This window comes from Drosophila suzukii, chromosome X (assembly GCF_043229965.1).
Source record: "Drosophila suzukii chromosome X, CBGP_Dsuzu_IsoJpt1.0, whole genome shotgun sequence".
Lineage (NCBI taxonomy): Eukaryota > Metazoa > Arthropoda > Insecta > Diptera > Drosophilidae > Drosophila > Drosophila suzukii.
In genome coordinates, this window is record NC_092084.1 from 23,891,375 (window position 1) to 23,912,480 (window position 21,106).

The window sequence follows — 21,106 nt, forward strand, 5'->3', positions numbered from 1 at the left end:
AATCTTTCAATTTTTGACCTTATATTGATTAAATTTTGAAAGAAATGGGCAATTTTTCTTAAGTGATATCTTAAAGATTAACTATCTTTTGCTTAAAGTTCAACAGAGATAAGCTTTTAATTAAGTCTGGGTACTTAAATTTATAATATATTGATGATAAAAACAAGAATAAAATTAAAGCAGTTTTTAACATACTTCTTGCCCTGAATAAACACCTAAAAAAATGAGTAATTATTTATATGCATTTTTTGTTTACCAAAACTATACCTTTTTAAGTGGATGCAAACCTTACAGTGCCCCTCAAACTGTATTCACAAATCAATAGCCTTGTTTACCCGCCAAATTTTTCGGGTTTTTATTTACCGAACATTTTCGAAAAGCAATTCCTAATTTCCAAATCTATTTTGTGTTTGCCCTTTTCATTTTCATTTCGTATTTGCTTTCTGGCCTAATCTTTACATTAAGTTGGTCTGGCTTTTATCTGTCGCTTTTGGGTTTTGTAACCGATGGTCAGAAAGTCATGTGTTGTTATTTTTATTTGTCGGTGTTGCTATTGTTTTTCGGGTTTTATCAGCTATTATAAGCAGGTCGCTGATAAGGCGGCCGTCAGCTGTAATTTAATTTAAAAGACACAGAAAACTAAATTTAATATAGTTAAAAAAAGAGGTTTAATCTGAAAATATTATGTATCCACAAGAAAAATATAATTATGATCAGATATTTTATGTTTTCTTTTTTGAAGAGAACTTTAAACAAATTGTAAAATATTTATTACTCGTAAAAAATTGGTTTTTTTTATATGTATTTAAAAAAAGAAGATGTTTCATTTGAAAAGATTGAAAGTATCCATGAGATACTTTTTTTTTAAATTAACTATGATGATAACTTTAGATACATTTCATTTTCTTTTTGAAAAGAACTATAAATAAAAATACGGGGTTTATATTAAAAAACAGTGCGTCTAATTTAAATAGATCTAAAAAAATTCGTAAGCTGAACAACATTTTTGAAGACTTTTTAATTCATTGCCATCTGGAATGCAAAATCCTAAATATTAATAAATGTACATACAATTTTTTTTCTGTGCATCAGAGTACTTTCAAGAGTGTTCTAGTGTCTCAAAGGTTTCCACTTAAAAATTTGAATATGTTTATATTTTAGGAGAGTGGAAAACCATGGGGAAAACCTACGACAACATTGAGAAAAAGGATGCGTTGCAAGTGGCACGTAGTCGCTGCCTCTATTCTAGTTTTTTTTTGGTTTTTTTTTTGTGGTGGTGCAGGCAACTGGAAAACTCACACGCACACACACCAATGCACGACGCAATTAAATTTTGTGTCATTTTATGTAAAGACGCAGCACGACTTCTCTGCCGGCGTCGACGTCGACGTCGCTGCCTCTGTCGCCGGTGTGCCGACGTGCCAAAATACGCATACTGAGAAAAAAGTCTAGTGAACTCAAAACATAAACAACCCCTCTGGCTTAACCCTTCAAATGCCAGTGAGAAAAACTAAACATTAATTAAAATGAATATATAAAATATAAAATAGTTAGTGATATTTTTCTTTTTATAATTTAAAAGAGAATTTTATTAAATCATTTTGGTTATTGAAATAAAATAATAGATTAATGGAACTTGCCTATAAAAATAATATAGGCGTTGCTATAAACATTAAAACAAATAATTAAAATATAAAAAATGTTATGAAATTGTTTTTTTTATAATTTAAAAGGAAATTTTAATAACTCATTTCGGTTATTGAAATAAAGTAATAGATCAAATGGAACTTGCCTATAAAAATAATACAGGCCTTGGTATAAACCTTTTTAACTATTTTTTGGCTTGAATGAACAATGGAAAATTCACAATTTTTTTTTATATATTAATAAATATAGCCATCCTTTTCTAAAGTTTTTCATCTTAAGAAGAAAAGAAGAAGATTTCTGGCAATAATTAAGCAATAACTACAGTAGTATAATACAATAGTTTAGGTAGTAGTAGAATAGTTTTAATTAGAAGGGGTTAAAACATCATCCAACATCAACAGATAGTATTTTGGTTCACATGTTGCTGCCGTGCTGTTCTATTTTTTTTTCTTTTTATAACTTTTTTCCTGAGCCGGCGTTGGGGCGCAACACGTACGCCAAAAACTAAAAAGCAGGGAAAAAAAACAACAACACCAGACTCTCGCAGACCCGCACACACACGCACATCAATTTAAATGGCGTTGCGGAAATCTGAAATGGCATCAAAACTGTAGAACTGCGGACCTTGAGAAGCTCGACAAGAAATACTAGAAACGCCGAAACAGAATTGAGAATAAGAAAAAAACAAAAAAAAAACTCGAACAGCATGGAGCACAAGGCTTCCCTTTCGAGACGAGACGAGACGAGACGACGATCTAGTCCAAAATTCTCGGGTACCTCGCCTCGCACACGTGTGAGTCTCAACAACGATCCACCCATTCCATGCCCATTCCGATTAGACCCCGGCACACGCCCAAAAAAACATAATACAGAAGCAAAAACTTGGGAGCGGACTTACAGTTTACAATACAGTGGGCACTAGCTAAGGTGTTTAGTTGAAATCTACAAGATTCTATGGTTTTTAGTAGAAATACTATAGTATCTACACACATACATATATAAGGTATATCACGGGAGACTTCTTTAAAAATTAACATTTTTTATATATGTATGTTAATGAAATCTGCACTTTGTTATGATCCATAATTTGAATTTGAATGCATTTTAAGTTTAAAGATTCCTAAACCATAGTTCTTCAGTACCATATGTTCTATACACCTTTTTTAGAGATCTTAAGTTTGGGAATTTAAAATGATTATGATTAATTTCATATTATAAGTTTGATAACTGATCACCAAACAAAGTTCCTTTCTTAACATAAAGTATACAAAACATTTAAGCTATAATAATCCTTAAGAAAAAAATGCTTCTCCACAACTTTCCAAAAATCATTTCAGAAAAATTTAAAAATGCGAATAGCTACTGTGTTTTATATACCTTTTAGCGCGCGCTTTTTAATTACGCATTTTAATTTTCGGCAATTGAGCATTTAGGAGCTACTTTTGAATATATTAGATGTCATGTGGATCGTGGGTGTAATGTTAATAGCTCCCTTTGACGTCACTAGACAGGTCGTGTGGCTCCAATTTTTGTTGTTTACTTTTTTCCATTTTCCATCTATTTGGCTTTGCAGGTGCAGCACCCAACCGATTATAATTTATGTATTTGTAGCGGGCGCATGCTAAACTGCACACACTTCTGTGTATACTATGTATATAGTTGAGACCCTGTTTTGGTGGTCATATGTTTGCAGTTGTTTTGTTTTGTTTTGTTGTCCCTGGACCTGGCGTTACGTGACGGTTGGAAAGTCAGCAGACAGTCGATGCGCCGGTTGTTCTCGCCCAAGCACACGTCCACCCCAAAACAAGTGACGTTTGTGCGTATTTCAGAGATATTACGATCAGTAGTTCGGATTTTTTACAGATATTAAGTTTTTACTAATATCTTCCTAAATGGTTTTATAGTAGTTCGGACTATGGGATTTATGGGGTACCTTATAAAAATATAACAAAATATGTACATCCTATAATGAAGAGAAACATCTGGCTTATGACGGATATTATTATCCTCAATCTTTTTTTTATACATTATACAACTTAAGTCTGAATAAAACAAAATTATAGGACCTTATATAACATATATTAAAAATCCTGATATCATAATAATCTTCTAATAATCGAGAACCCGCCAGAATTGGAGTTTTCGAGATACAAAATTCCATCTGAAACCAGATCTCCATAGTTAAAGACTTCGTGATTTCACCTTCGCATAAACAGCTTTGGAAACTTCCCGGCCAGTTCACATGTTTCGGTTTTCTGTCTGTGTTTCCAAGTTTTTGCCTCCCCAGAGTGCAGTGCACTCCGTTGCCGCATTCAAAACGGTAAAGTGGGGGGCCTTCGATTTTTTATATTCCACATAAATGTTGCACTTCTTGGCGGGACCAGTGCTTGCCCAACTGTTGAGGAGAAGTTTATGAAAGCATTGATCTTGATGGGCAGTGAATACGATTAAAACGACCGAGATAATCGGGTATAAGTGGAGCTGATAATTCCCTTTAATTTTCACCGACTACTGATATGTGTATCCATTCAAATCACTTCTCATTAATTTTTTTTGTTTTTGTTTTCTATGCAATGTTTTTTGGGTCCAAGTCCATTGGCGCTCTATTTGATCAAGACTATTATACAATCACACGTACACCTATGTAAAAAGTGCGTATGGGTGTCTACAGTGAAGGTTCCGATACTAGGGCTTCTAATTTTGATTAACAAAGGTGTTTTATTTCGGAAAATATGTTTAAAAAAATCTTAAAATTTTTTTTTTTAACAAAAATCGTAAAACTTATTAGGAACAACGTAAAATATTTTTTTTAATGTGTTACAATTATTTGATTTATGTTCTAAAAAACCTTGTAATAGAACTACAATTTTAACCTCAAATGTGTGTGTAAACATGCGTTTTCTGTGGGGCAATGAAGTAGAACAGATACGGAAAACAGAAACTATTTGTGCGTGTGTATTGGTGTTTCCCCATTGGTGTGTGTGCGTAGGGGGGGTACATTTTGGGTGGGGTAGGGGAGCGAAGGGTGCATATTGTATTGGAACGACAGTTTGTCACACGCAGTGACCTACATAAATACGAATTTTTTATGATATTTCGTTTTTGAATTTTCGTTTTTGTTTGTGTTTTCGTTTTCTTTCGTTGGTATTATCAATGGAACACTGTTGTGCATGGGTGTGTGTTAATCCATGTTTATTAATGCACTTTCCTTTGGGATAGTACATGAAACTGAACAAAATTCACCATTTAAGCGAGGTTTGACATTCACTGGGAGTTGTTTTGTTTGTTTTTGCTTCTGCTTATGCTCCTTCTTTCTCTTCTTTTTCTTCATTTTCTTCTTCAACCGGCTTACATGTCTGGTTGTATGTGTGTGTATACACTTAGATACAGGCGTGGTCATATTAAGAGGAACAGGGAATTGAAACGCGAATTCTTGAGCAATTTTTTTTAAAGGATTTTTATAAATTCAGAAAAATAATCATAACATTGTCGTATTTCCATCGTTTTATATTTAATATATAGAGTTTGAACTTAAATGAAAATTTAGAAAAAATTTGGATGTTGTAGAAAACTTTTACAATGATTGTTTCCAAAATAGTTGATTTTTTGTATTATTATATTCGAAGAACCTTAAACCTACATAGATCATCTTCCCAAGAGGTGGAATATATTTTTGAACAGTTTTGAATCATACTTTTTTTGACTTTCCAGAATAGTAATTCCTCACTATTATTTTGGCCCCAACTGTGTTGATTGTCTACTTCTGACAACAACTCCAAGCAGCAGCTGTTGTTGTCCCCGCGCCCTTCTTATGCTGCCCTCTCCTTCCCTCACACGCACACACCCGCACTCCCGCTCGCACACACACACTGAAAGACCGCTCTGCTTTTACAGGCGTCGACGTCGACTTCTTTTCTTTGCGCAGCGATGGTTTTCAAAACGAATTCGAACGCTTAAGCGAACGGTTGTGTTTCCTCCCAAGCAAAAAAAAAACAATCTTCAAAAAACTCTCAAAACCCCAGAGAAATCGAAAAAGTAACTTACCCATACAAAAATAAAAGTGTAATAAATTAAAGCGAACTAAAATAAAACTAAAACATTTTTTTGTGGTGCATCTTCCAAAAAAAACCGGTTGTTAAATGCGCGTTGCAATAAAAACAACGAAAAGAGTTCAACAACAAAAACCTTAAGGAAAAGGCAACGTTGCACATTTTCTGGAGTGCAGTTCAAACTGTAAGAAAAAGAAGCGAAAATTGAGGAAAAACTAAAGAAAGTCGAGAAACTATTCAAACGAAAAACAAGATGGCATTCTCGATTGTGAGCCGTGGTATTTTGCGCACTTCGAGAGAAATTCTGGAACGCAACATGGCCGCAACTGTCGGCGTTCTGCAGCAGACCGCCCCCCCGCCCCCGAACACGCCCATTTCGCACAGCGATTGCCATGTAAGTGCAACTGGTTTTTCTTTCAGTGCTTGCAGGTTTTAAGTGAATCTAATTCAATTACCAAAAGAGGTCAAGAAGAATTTGGGGATTCAAAACAAATAGTTAAAAAAAAGTTACTCAAAGGTGGGGTTTTCAAGAAAACAGTTTCAACAAAGAATTTTTAAAAGATTTTTCCAAGTATTCGTTAAAAAATGAGTTCAAAACCAGGTCTTTTGAAAAAATACCATAAGAACAGCTTCTCTAAAAAACTAATTCAAAACAAAACAGAGAAATAGAATCGCAATTCCAAAAACAGGGGGTAAGAAAAGTAGATGGAGTGGAAATACATATAAAGAGAAGCAGGGGAAACGGAGAACGAAAATTGGGAGATGGGTTTACGAAACGAGGCCAGTGCCAAATAAACTGTAACAGTAACTCACAAACTGTAAGAACTCCAAGTAAAAACATAATATTTTGATTAGGTATACCTCGAGTTATATCTCTTATATTAAAACCATTGTTAAACCTAATGAAGGACTATATATTTGTATATCTAAAACTCTATAAAATTACTTTGATTTTGATTTTATACATATGTATACTAATAGTATGCAGACATTATAATTTTTGGCTGATGCCGGCATTCGGTTTTCTATTTTTGAGTTCTAAATTCATTTCACTAATAGCAAATGTCTTAAAGATCAATCATTAAAGGGCGCAGCAATTCAATCAATCAATAACAAATTTGGAAACAGGCGCCAAAAGACGCATTTCCCTCAGCAAAATAAATAAAGCAAGAAAATGTAGTTCAAACAAAAGAAAATTACACAATGAAAAAATAAGCCCCTAAATTGGTTTAAATGAAAGAAAAAATATTTGTATTATCTTACTTTTATTTGCTTCTTTTGATATTTGTAATCATTTTTTTGTTGTTCATAATATAGTGTTAGCTATGGGAATGCCGGTGAATATTTGTAAACTATATTTGCATAAATGTTTCGAAACGAAATTTATGTTATTATGCTGATGGTGTTGACTTAATATAAAGTCTAATCAGCTATGACAACATAATATTGGTATTTTCCCCTGTGTATTCAGGTGAAAGCTAGTTTTCCCTTCCCACCAACAACAACCCCCTCGTTTTGAAAGTCGGTAAACTGCGCAAATTCTGTGGCAGGAAAATCTTGCGCAAAAGCATTGGGAATAAGGGAATAATAACAAAGAAAGATACTTCCCCTTTTTCGCTCTCTCCCCGCGCCGGAAAAGGAGGTTTGAGAGTCACAGGAAGTGATTTTAGTGATGGATTCAGATTGTTTTTTATTCGCGATTTTTCTTTTTTGCTGCTTATTATCATTGACCTGTTGCTCGATTTTATGTTTATTTGCCGACTCCTCTGCATCTTCTACATAAATCTTTGCCCCATTGCTTTTTGTCTTATTTTCTTATGGTGGAAACGTGTTATTTTTTGTATTCGAGACGCGCAGACATTTAAATGAAAGGAGGCCCGTTTTTTTCGCATTCATTAATTCGTTTTTTTGGAGAAACTTGTTTACGAAAAGACAAACCATAAAAAAAAGAAACAATCCAAAGTTCGTTTAACCAAACGAAGCGACTGGAACCGAAAAAGGTTCCAAAACAGTCCAATAAGTGTGCGGGTTTTATGATAATGTTATATGGCATGATATCATCGTCGTCGGTGGCTGGCTGGCTTGCTTGCTGGCAACATCTGTAGTCGGATTCTTTCTTATCGAGGCAGCCACTGAAATTCAAAACGTTTACAAGAGTTTTTGGTTGCTTGTAATTAAAAACGAACAAACTGTTTATCTTTTTCTAATGACATTGACAGAAGCTGTCGGAACAGATGATGGAAAAATACATTTCTCCGAACTGGTTTTTGGCATCTATAATTATATTTTCCTTAGTTTCTTTCATGTTGCAATGCTGGTCATTACTTTTTCTTACATTTCCTACGTTTTTAGTTTGGTGCAAGAACTAATTTCTTTCTAGAATATCTTGTGGATAGTTTCAGATATTATATTGAGGTTATATAAAATTAGTTTTGGTTTTCTTATTTCACGGGTTCTTTTACTAACTGGTTTCAATTTTCTTCTAATGTTTTTGTTACGTGATCGCCACGTGGCTCTTTTTTTTCATCTGCCAAGAGCCTCTCAAACTGTAAAATGAACTTCAAGAATCCATAGATACATTTTTGACAGTCACTCTTCGGCATTTATTCGTGGCAAACCAAAGTTGGAAATACTCGTAAAAAACAGGCAACAAACCGGGTTTAGAATTGTTTTGTGAGTAAACAGAACTGACCTTAACATTGGAAATATTTTTCCACCACCAAAACAAAAGTAGCAGGGGAAAACAGCAGTGCCCTGAATTTTAACAAAAAACATGATTGCTTATAACCGAAGGTTATATAACAACCATATCAACAATAGAAGCAAAAGAGCATTCAGCATGAGCTTAAAAAAACAAAAATAAATAAAACAATAGCATAGAGATTGGGTAATATTATAGTGCTAGAGTACAGGCCTATATGTATGTTGTTTTTAAAGCATTAACAGATTATGCTATATATTTGAAAAGATTTATAATCCATTTTGTGGACAATTCATCTCTTACAATGTCTAGTCATTTTTAAGGCAGAATCTTGATTAAAAAATGTAATTAAGAGGGCATAAATTAAATGTGCTATTTTAATCCAACTGTTCCTATTTAATTTACTTATCTATCTCTACTATCTTCTAATTTCAGCGCCTTTTCCTGGCATCTGGTGGCAACATCTGTGGACATGGAGCACACTCACTGCTGTGGCATCAAATGCCAACTGCCGTGGTCCAGGCTGTCCGTCAATATTCCAAAAAATCCGCCGGAGCGGCCAAATTGCGACGGGAGGAGGAAAGTGATAGTGATTCCGATTCAGACGATGAGTTCGAGCGACGTCGCAAGAAAGTGGATTCCAAACACAGCGAACGGGTGAGTGAACTACTTGAAAAACAGCATTAAAAATATAGCCATTTCGGAAATATAACCCATTAAAGAGACCCAAACAAACAAAAACACACGCCTCCTCCACGTGGCTGAGAAATTTCGATTGTGTTCGCTTGGCAAGCCGCGAAACGTGTTTCGAAATTTGGTTATCGTGCTCAATGCCGTTTTTTGAACCGGCTTTGAGATATGTTTAAAATAATCTAACATTGTAACCTGGTTAACAGTGATCAGTTAACAGTTATCATTGGTAACCGGTTTGAAACACGGGCTAATTTAAGATCAAAGCTCTGGTTTGGACTTATGAGTACCAAGTTACAGCTTTTCGTTTGAAAATGTAGAGGAGTTGTAAGCTCAGGGTGCAACGTATCCTGATTTTACATGTAAGCAAGAAGTTATTTTGTGTCCTTATAAAGCTGTTTTGTAAAAGCTGTATGCCTGTAAGCAGTGTTTAAGTTCGAGTCCTTAAAGTGAGCTTTTTGATAATGTTATAGACAAGCAGTGTAGTCCTTCAGGAGCTTTTAAAAGTTCATAAAACTATTTATGCAAAGCAGTTCAAGGAAACAAGCTGTCCTGAAAAGCTTTCAGGACTTACGTTTTAAGTCCTTTCAAGCAGTAAAAAAGCAACAAAGCTCAATAGCGAAATAAGAAAGCAGTTCAAAGTTTAAGTTTAAAGAGCTACCTTGGATTCCTGTGCTTTTATGTTTGAAAAATAACATAAATATTCAAATTTATTATTAAATTTATATGTTTTTTACATTTTTAGGGCGACTCAGCCTTCTGGCGCCGCAAAATGCGTACCCTCCATCGCATTTTGGACGTGAACCACGACGGTGTTGTGTCTTACGACGACTTCCGTTTGCTGGCCAAACGCTTCAACGATCTGGGCCATTTGACCCCGGAGGTCGCCGCCGAGTTCAACGATGTGATTAAGCATACGTGGGAAGAGCAGTTCGGGGAGATAACCCCCTACAATCTGGTGACTGCCGAGCAGTTTCTCACCGATCTGCACCATCGTCTCAACGACAAAAAGATGGCCAAACGCATTGGTCGTTTCCTGCCCTACTTGTTTAAGGTGAGTCTAGTTCTATATTTTAAGAGCTGAATTAAATATTTAAACAAAGTATTGCTGCTAAGGCATAAACTGAAGAATTCACGCCACGAAAACATTGAACATCATTGAAAAGGCATATAAAAACGCGAATTTTTCAGGACATATGCAAATTTAATGCATATACTGTGTTTCATTCGATTCGTAGCTAATTTTTTGTTTTTTCCACCACCTTTCAGGCTGTGGACTTTGATCACACTGGCCATTTGGATCTCGAACAATACAAGCTCTTCTTCCGCTGTCTGGGACTGACCGAAGACGATGCTGCCGTTTCATTCGCTGTGATAGACAAGAACGGCGACGGCCAATTGTCGCTCAAGGAGTTTGTGCATTTGGGCCGTCAGTTCTTTTTAACCGAGGACGACTCGAAGATATCGAAAATGTTCTGGGGACCGCTGGTGGCCGATCATTGACGGGGTGCAGTCACTGCTGTAGATCACAATCCAACCAAAACAATCACAACAATAATAACCCCACATAAATATCCGATCAAGAACACCAAACAAGTTTATCAAAAACAACAACAACAGAACGTCCGAAGCCGAAACAACGGCAACAATAACACCAATGAGCCAATGCTAAATACATTTAAAACGACAACGATGATGGCCAATAATAATAATAATAATATAAAGATATTGGCCACATCGTTGCCAACTCGCGTGCAGGCGGCAGGCGGCAGTTGGCTTAATCTACAGCATGTGGCGCCGCATAAATCGGGACCGATGATAACTACCATTAGCAACACCACCACCACAACGATCGTTATAAGGAACATGAGCATTTACGACTATTTACGGCATAACTTGAGCAGGTCAAAGCGCCAGCGCTCGACCTTTGAACCCCATCCATCGCCCAGCACATGTCCCGCCTCCAAATTGCGCAAGCACAATTTTAGTAACTACCAAAAGGAACGGGAACGGGAGCAACGGCATAAAGATAAAAATCAACGAACCAAGGGCAAACCATCGATGGATGACTACGATATAAGATTCTTTTTCTACCTTAATTCGCTAATTTTATTCACCATGTCGTGCAGCCGTCAATCGGCCGCCGAGGGCGATGACCTCAAGCATTTCATTTGCGACCGGATCCGGAAGTTCGATCGCCTGCGGCGAAAGGCACGCAAGCGCCGGAAGCGAAGGCCCAAACAACTGGCCGAGGATCGAATGTGCACCTATAAACTCTGAATAGTGGAGCTACATATTAATCACACGGTCACCCTATCTACCATATAATCGATTATTTTTTTGCCTAGTTAAGAGTTACGTTTAACTGATATATTAAACCATACAGCAAGCATGATATAACGGAATAAAACTGATTTTTAAATGTACGATTAATTATACGAAAATATGGTTTTATTTATTGGGTCTTATACATATAATATAAGATTCTATTTTATTAATTTGACAATTAATGAAAATTAATGTGTACTGTACCTTAAGCATAGAATGATGCATTCTGCGTTTTTATTTCATCAGATCGAAGGAAGCCCTTCTCCACATTTTGCGCAAATTGCATGCAAATGCAAAAAGGCAAGCAGACGGTACTTCCTTCCACTCATTTTTTTTATTTTATTTTATATATTTTTTTAATTTTTCCCTCACTTGGCATCTGCGGCCACATATCATTATGTAAGCGCCAGCGAAAAGGATTTGCGATATCAACTGAAAAGTGTTTAGCTGGATGTTGCGAGGCTACAAAAAATGGTAACTAAAATAGGAGATGGTCTTAAGCCAAGTTTTTAATACTCTAAAATATTTACATGTTAGGTTAATAGTTAGCAATGAAAAGATACATACTTTGGACAGAAAGAAAACAATATAAATTAATGTACAAATTTATGAAAATTGAAAAATATATCAAAGATAATTTCTTAATAAATTCAAAAATAATATAAAGTGCATCTTAACCAAGTATATTTCCATTTTTGAATCACAGCCTGAAGATCGCTTTGATTGAGGTACCAAAGCAGTTCTCCCAGGGTTGCCAAGTTGCACGAGGAATCCCTAGACCCCATAGATAGGGCATGGAAAAGAATTACGTTGTGGAAAAGGGCAAGAAAAACTTGTCGCGCGTAAATCTCTGCGATGGCAACCTCCCACGGCCGTCTAGGCTGGCTGACCAGAGCTCATTATGCGCATTTGTTGCTGGGCGGGAAAACGGGAAAAAATTAGGGGGTTTTCAGTTGCCCCTTTGAAAGATGTTGGTACGCCCATTTCTTCCCTCTACTTCTAGTCCTCACTAATTTTTTTCCAGCAGCCCCGCAGCCTCATTTTCCCCGCTCCCCGGCTCGTTTTTTATTCATTTGTAGCTAATAATTTTAATGCTATTCAAAATTATGTTGGAAAAAAAAAATATAAGAATATAAAAAGAGAGAGGGGGCTGAGTGGGTGATGGAAGCCATGTGAAAGCATTTTTTGGAACACCCCACACACACGAGCTTGGCTCTTATAAATTGCATTTGTATCTAAAAGGACATTAATTTTGGTTGCACGATGGAAAAATGTGCTAATTTTCTTTGCCTATAATTTACTTTTTGATTTTTTGCATATTTAAATAATATTTTGAAACCAAAATATGGCTGTAAAAGAGAGTTAAGGTATCATGGAGTCAATATATTTTAATAATATTGTATTATTACAGAAGATAAACGATTTGAAATATTTTCTGTCTGCCTATTGGAATTTTTTTAAGGACTTACGCGATCTGCAAACTTTAAAGATATATTTCTTATGTCACTTAAGTATTTTTTCCAGTGCTTTTGTGGGTGTGTTAGCAAGCAGTGCAGTCGCCTTTCTGTCCCTTCTGCGCATTTCTTACTCGCTTCAATATTTTATAATTTAATTTTTTTCCTTACCCCTATTTTTTTATTTTTTTTTTGGTTGTGCCACGCACATGACGTCCATCGCTAATCCTTTTGCCTCACATATACTCTGAAAAAAAATCACACACACTTGCACTGCTACATCTTTCATTATGTAAATGCACGCTTTACACATTTTTTTCAGATGCACTGTCCACTCTGAAAACTCCCCTTTTTTACCATATTTTTTATTTCCCAACTTGGGATTTTCTCGTGTGTGGGGTGTTGGTGTGTTCATATGAATAAAATATATATATCACACACGGTCACACACATGTAACTGGCTAAGTACATATGTAACTCGCCTTCGCCGTCTCTTCTACTAATTTTCATCTTTTACTCTCCTTCGCTTGATTTTTTTATGGTCCACCCTCTTCCGTCCTCTATTTGCCATTTCAACGTGTTTTATCGCGTTTTAAGAGCAGTTTTTAAAAATTAAAAGCACGTCCTAAGTCCACATTTGGTCAACAGCTGCTGCCCAAGATGGAAAAGCCACCCACGTTTTTCCTCCCTCCATCCCATTTTATTTTACTAGATTTTCATTTAAATAACAGTCGACTAAAGCTTGATCGTATCTTATACTTACTGAAATTATTTAGATCGAAGGAGAACTTGGGAGTTCAAACAAATCTTTTAAAATTAATACTCATAGTTTACTTACTCAAGAAAACATTTATAATATTTAAAACAATTATACAAATATTTCCCAATTTTTTTATAGACTTAAATGTTATCAAATGGTGTCTTTTTTATTCAGGTAACGTATTCCCCAAGATAAATAGGCATTGCAGGTATTGCTGTTTTAAGGGCTTGCCGCAAAATACCTTTGCGGCTGGCATAAATTTAGCAGCTAATCATAGAAAAAAGAGACTCAACTGGCGGGGGGCTTGGAGGACATATACTTATCCGGCGAAGGCCATAAAAGTGCGCTAATGTTAACCCGTTGCGTTGGCTCCTGTTTGAATTACAACACCCCCAACACACGCGAGGGGTTAAGGCGGCGTTATGCTGTTGGCATGATAATTTAATTACAGCTCTGGGATTGGGTTTTGCGGCAAAGGCGGCATCAATCTGGAGCTTAGACAAGACAATCTTCCACATGTGTATATGGCATCTTCGTCTTAACACCTTTTGGCCAACCTTTGGAGTCAGATAAAAAAGCAGGAACGACAAGGTGTACAACCGAAACCAAGGAAATCACTCCCGTAGTGGGCGTCAAGGGATTAACACTGGGTGACTACGGAATGCTCTAATTAAAAATATATATCAAGAAGAAAATTCACTTAAATATGTTTTCGATCTACCTAAGAATTGTGAGAATCGCATAGAACGGCTCTGTTATGCATAAGGTACATTAGAATGCTGAGAATCGCATAGAGAGGCTGTAACATAAATAAGTACTTTTTAAAATGAAGTTCCGAATGATTTTCCTTAAGATTTTTTAGTATTCTTAAAAAAATATTTAAATTTGAAATACATAGATACCCTTACGGCCCCTAGCTAATATAGCCCTATCTTCTGTGGGCGTCTTCCTGCGTTGTCAGGGTATAATTATATATTAAATTAAGCCATTTGCATGCGCGTATTTTTGGGCGCCTCCCCCCTTTTTGGCCGCCCCTTTTGTGGCCGGGCTGTGTTGTAGATTATTAAAAATTATGTCTCACAGTAGGACATGCAATGCTGGCAACCCTTCCCCCACATAGCCACATAGGCCACATTAACGTGCCTGAGATAAGGAGCAGGCAGCAGTTGCAAAAATTGTTTCGGCTTTTTTTTTTGTAATTTTTTTTTGGTGGGGGTTTCAAGCCCCCTGACATTTATTACTGTTGCTGTTGTTGTTGGGCCAACGCAAATCCACGCAAAAATTATATTTTGACGTTTGTCAGCGGTTGGCGGCGGGGAAACGGAGGTGGGAAATACGAGCCAGAGAAGCCTACATGGCAAAAAGATAAAGAAGCAGAACAAGAAAATGCAAGAGGAGGGGGTGGGGGGGGGGGGTTGGGTATGTCGCAGGGCCAGTGGAGGGTTAACCCTAGCCCTAAAACGAACCAAATGCACTTTGGGGGTCTGGGGGTCGAAAGCTTTGCCAATGCCCTACAGTCGGGAATTTGGGAGCTTCTTAGTTTTACAGGGTGTATTAGTCGAACGAGATTTTAATGGGACTTATGTTTTGTATCTATAAATAATAAATATATTTTGAACTCACAAAGTTATGATGGTGCATAGTTCGGAGAATATCACTCATACATACTGTTGCCTTTGATCAAAAATATTTTAATCTACGTGGCTAGATTTCATCCGTACTATTGATGACTTGTTCTCCCTTTTTTTAAAGAATTCTTGCAACAAAATCTATGAATGGGGAAATAAGAAAAATTTTCTTAAGTTCTTACCGGCATACGTGTCGTATGAGTAATTTTTAAGTGAACTTGAAGACTGTTGCGCAAAGTCTTAATCCAAAAATAAATATTTTAAAGCTTTTGAGTATATTTTGTATTTATCAAAATCGACCATATTTAAGGGCGGCATTAAAATATAATTTCTTTGGTCCACCCTAATTTTTATATTGTTTATAGCATTTATTTGGTGTTTTCTATACCCAATTTTTTTTAGAAATGAACATAAATTTTAATTACTAATTACAGAAAACGTATTACTAATAAAAGGATTTAACAGCTCCTTCATTTTCGTGCAGCGGAGTTATTTTGCCAGAAAACTCATACATGACGGTAGCAACTCTGGCTGCATTCGTACCTTGGGGAGGCCGCTTCGTCCGAGATTTGTTTAACTAAATTTATATTCTAAATGTCGTCTGTCCTGCGGTTCTGCTGTGCTTTTTTGTACCTCTTTGTTGTGTCTCTCTCTGTGACATAAGCCGCGCTGCTTAGTTTTAAAAACTTATTTTAATGTTGGAATTTAATTTTTTTTTTGCGCTTAGTCGCCATTGTTGTTGTTCCAGTTTGCACTGGCGGCCTTCTGCGATTTGGGCCTGGCCAGATGTCCCAACTCCACTCTTAATACATTTAAATTGCTCACAGTATGGGTTGGTGTCTAAATCCTTTGTTAATGTAACAGTGTTGGATGTTGCATAACAGAAATAAATAGTAAAATTTGATTTTAAGATTCAAGAACACAAATTAATAACACTTTCAAAAATAATTCTACAACAGCATTTTTTTGAACTATTTTGTGCGTATATTTAAAACGATGTCATATTATAGCTTACGTATAATATGTACATATGTGATCGATTTTAGAGGACTATATCGGTTGCGGGATCTAAAATCGAACACAATTCGAACTTGTTTAATGGGGATTTTGCAAGTGGACGAAGAAACAAGAGGCTCAGATAGGATGGCAAATATGGCTCAGATCACCAGTCGCGTATCGTAGATATATAAACTAGATTCGTTTCTTGAGAAGGCGAATGGCTCGATCCCAGAGTTTCAGATCTCTCACCCTCCTTTGAAGATCCTGTAGAATCACAGACATACTCTGGGCCTTATTGTGCGGCGGCATCGGCAGCATGGCATCATCGGGAGCTATTTGGCGACCCCGATAGGATTCGACGACAGCCCGACGGACTCGTAGATTTGCCGACGACATCTGCGGCACAGGGATAATGGGTTCGACCAGGGGCACTGTTATCCTGGCCACATATTGCTGGGTGTAGTTTATCTTGAACTGGTTCTGGTTTTGATTCATCTTCATCGCCATGTCATAAAAAGGAACACTCCGGGATTTCCTTGGACGGAGTTGGTTGCAAATTTAATAGAAGAAAATATAAGTAGAAAGAATTTTATTCTTTAATATTTTTTTTGTTGCTTTCTGTTTGCCGAGCCAGATGTAACTAAATTCTATTCGAATGTCTGGGTCTAAGGGCTTGGACAGTTAAGTTACGTTTTTCGCTAAGGTATCTACGTTTGTTACGAATTTAAAAATCTATGATATAGGTGAAAGTCTTGAGAATCGCATAGAAAGGCTCATTTTAAAAGTGCCTGTGAATAGCAAAGAAGCGATCATACTTTATATATGTTGAATGAAGTATTTATTATATTTAAGTTTTATGGCATTTAAGGTATTTGAGAATCGCATAGAAAGGTCATGTTAACAAAAAGTTTTTATGGACCAAGCCAAATACTTGTTACATATGTCCAAAATGGAATTTAACAACGGTTTTTGACAATATTTTATTACCACAATACTATGCCGGATTATTGTTTGGTTCCCACCATTTTCGTCTCCTCTTTTGTTGACTTATGCATGAAAAATGTGGGTTCTGTTTTATTTTGATTTCATTACGCTATAGTTTGTTAGATTTTTATAGTTCTGACCTAAACAAATAGGCCAAAATCGCGAGCTCAGTTCACACAAAGGGACGATAGGTTGAATGGGGGTTTGGTTGAGTGGGTTAGCATGGCATTTGGGTTCATAAATTTACAGTACAGGACACCGGTTGTCCGTTGTTTGCTGTGGATGCGGTTGTAAAATCGCCGCTGCGCTGTTGTTGGGTTATTTGCTAATTGTTGGCGGATTTTAAGGTCACTTTGCACTAAACGATTTGGGTTTACAAAACTCTCTAGAATTTTTGTTAACAAATTCTTAATAACAAACTTAGTTCCAAATAGTGTTAGCTGATTTACAAAAATGAATAATACTTAAAAAGTATAAATCAATTTCTTTAGATTACTTCACCTTACGTTTAAAAAAATATAATTATTATTTTATTTACATTTTTAAAAGTACTTACGACTTATATAAACTTAGTTTATTCTCCATATATCTACCTATTTTTTTTTAATTTTCTAAATTTTTGCTTACAACATATGTAAAGTTTGATCGTGCAGTTAGGGCCAAAAGTCTGGTAGCATTAGCTAAGCTTGGCTTTCTTTTACTTCCGTTCTGTTGGCGGTGCGTGTGTTTTTGATTTTTGCAGGTGGCACACGGCGCAAAACGGAAGCGAAACGGCAACGACACCTTTGAGTGAAATAAATGATAATGGCCTCAATGATTATGCATCGGCACGTTTCTCATCGCGACAACACACACAGATACACCACTCACACACACACACAAAAGCTGGGGGAAAGGATTCAGGATTTCAGGATTCAGGCGGTCGCTGGTTTACCGTTTACCCGTTAGCTGTTTTTAGCTTTGTGGCTTTTCTTGTTGCTGTTGCTATATTGGGACACTGAGAAAAAAGTATGTTGGCTTAATTTATGTAAAAAAAATATTATTAGTTTGGTTTTTAAAAATATCCATTTAATTAATTTAAAGGTTTTACTATGTATATTGTTTTATATTTATAAAATACAATATATTCTATAAAATAACAAATATAATATACAAATAAAATACAAATTCAATATATATTCTATAGTTAAAGCTTCCGATGGCATTAGTTTTGTTATAACAAAATTGTAGTAAAAATGTACAGAGATATATAGTTACATAATTTGTATTTATAAAGTTTAAAGGAATTCTATTATTTATTATTATTTAGTTATACATATGTAAATGGTTAAAAGAGTAAGTATTCAATAAAAAGAAAAATAAAACCCAATGGACTTCCGGATTCAAAAAATTGTATTGCATACATTTTGGCACATTTCTAAAAGAGATTTAAAAAAAGTGAGGTTCTTCTTTTGTTCTGAAATTTTATAGGAAAACATGTAAATTTTTCTCAGTGCTTCTGTTCTTTCACCGTCGTTCGAGCGATTTGCCAAACAAATTACAGATTGGGTTTAACTACTATTTTTTCGCTTGTTTTTGTTTGTGTATGTGCGAGTGTGTTGCTGCTGTTGTTGTTGTTTTTTCCTGCTGCCATCGCAATTTTCCTGGTCCAGTTTTGTTGTTGTTGTTTTTGCTGCTACCTTTCTGCGGTTTTCCCCTTTATTTTTTATTGTTGTTTGATTTTCGCGGTCGCGCGTTTGGCTTTTCATTTCATTTAACACGCCCGCCAATGTTTTTGCGGCGTTGGCTGTGTCAACAAATCGCAACCGCCCCCTTTTTGGGCCCCGCCCCCTCACCTTTAACCCATGTTAGAAATGCATTAGAGTCTGTTTGGCAGGTGGGTTGATATTTTTGGGGTCTCGTTTTGGGGCCATAAAATATCAGCGTTCCATTCCCAAAAAAAAAGGTTCTCTTAAAAAAAAGGTGGGAAAAATAAGCACTTGTTTGTTGATATTATTCGAGACTTTGGCTGGTTAAAATAAATGGCAGGAAGTCAACGTTGAAATGAGGTAAACAATTTTTAGACTAAGCTAAAGTTAAAATGTATACATTTCTTAAGGATAAATATATAAATCAGTAAAATTGGAAAATATAATATTTTCTATTAGAAAGTCTGTAGATCTAAAGTGATTTCAAAATAAAAGAGTTTTTCACCTTTTTCAGGGAGAATCACCCACCCATCATTATTAATCTCAAATTTCAGGCAAAGGATTAAAAAAAGAAAACGCCAACAAACAAACAAATATGAATATATAAATACTATAGTAATTTGCGCATTTAATTAAAATTATGATAAAGGCATGCGAAATATTTCACAAGCTGGCAGACTTGTGTGTGACCAAGTGCTATATAGCATACGTACTTGCATATCAGAGGGTACATATAGGGCAACAAAAAGAAAAATATAAAAAAAATGGAAACGAGGGAAATAAATGAGTGGGGTAATGGAGAGCAAGTAGGAGCCGGGGTAAGAAATTAAAATAAAAATTGCTCATAGCAAAAATCTTGCGCTGTAATTACATCATTTATGCAGGACGAATATGTCGTTTTGTTCCTCGCCTGCAGGATGAAAATAAAAATATAAAAAAAAAACGCAGAGATGTGTGTCCTGCGCGCCTGCATGTGTGTTGGTGGCTGCCGGCAAATGCCTTTCAAATAAATACGAAACGGTCAGCGGAATAATAATCAGCAGGCGAGTCTCAGTGTCTCAGATATATACATACATATGCGATATATAATATATATATATGTATATAGTGACAAGGCGACACGTACTGTCAACCAAAGGGGATAGTGCAAAATGGCTGAAAAGAATACCAGAATAATAGAACGGAGATATTAGCGTTACGTTGGCTAAAAACAGGAAACGGATATGTGATTATATAGAAAAAGAAGGATGGATAAAGCAGAAGGAATTAAGCTTACAATAATTTTGGATGGATTTGTGTAGCCTTTGTGCCTAAGATCCTTAAGAACATTTTAAATTAATACTTTGTAGGTTTCACTGAAAAGAAGTGATATAGTTATTATAAGGTTATCATAAAAATATTATATTAATTTACGGGTTGGATACAAATGTATAATCAATTTAAGCATATTATATTTATATTACATTTACGAGTATTTGGGGATATCAATGCCATTATTTAGGATACAATTTTAAACTATATGGGTTTTAGAAAACCTTTGAATATTTTATCAAATCGATAATATATTTTAGGAAATGCTTAGCTTTCTAAGGACTGTTTTTACCCAAGTTCTTGACTGCTTGCCTCCAGATGCCAACGCTGTCCGATGGGGGGCGCCACGCTCATTATTAACTGCTGCTGCCACGCCCCCCACCACCACCACCGCCTTTTCGGTCGGCACACATTTAATATGAGAAAATGGTTTCAATTTTTTATACGCTCACTTTTCTATGCTTTGCTAAACACACAAAAAACGCATAATGCTCGAGAGTGTCCTGTGCGGGAAAAAAAGCCGGGGTTTGGGTTGGTCAACAAGGGGTTAAGGCAGTGGTGGTGGAGGGGGGTTTATTCGTGCTGATGTCGCTGCGATACTTCCGCCAAAGTGGCACAAACAGTTGCAAAAAAATATAATATTATATATCAGCTTTGCGATTGCTGTCCGCCGCTCCTCTTTTTATTTTTTAATTTTTTTTCACATTTTTTTTTTTATTTTATGCTAAATGTACAACCGAAAATAATGTACGAGTATTGTGAAAAAAATCATATGTATCTGGGATAGATGCATGTGTGCATATGAATGTAAAAGAGCACTAATTTTGTAAGGACACGCGCTCCCTTGGACAACGGACTGCTCACGTA

At 35.9% G+C, this 21,106-nt stretch overlaps 2 protein-coding genes across 2 annotated transcripts; one reads left to right on the forward strand and one right to left on the reverse strand.

Annotated features, from left to right (window-relative positions):
- Positions 1 to 5,582: 5,582 nt before the first annotated feature.
- Positions 5,583 to 11,531, forward strand: CBP (sarcoplasmic calcium-binding protein). Its single transcript, XM_017090636.4, is given in 4 exon segments — positions 5,583 to 6,090; positions 8,833 to 9,054; positions 9,833 to 10,141; positions 10,357 to 11,531. Coding segments are annotated over 4 exon segments (1,683 nt in total). The 5' UTR covers positions 5,583 to 5,949; the 3' UTR covers positions 11,368 to 11,531.
- A 4,693-nt stretch (positions 11,532 to 16,224) lies between these two features.
- Positions 16,225 to 16,903, reverse strand: LOC108004623 (uncharacterized). Its single transcript, XM_017067562.4, has one exon. It carries the CDS (start codon positions 16,761 to 16,763, stop codon positions 16,449 to 16,451), a length of 315 nt encoding a protein of 104 aa, XP_016923051.1. The 5' UTR covers positions 16,764 to 16,903; the 3' UTR covers positions 16,225 to 16,448.
- Between the last annotated feature and the right edge of the window lie 4,203 nt (positions 16,904 to 21,106).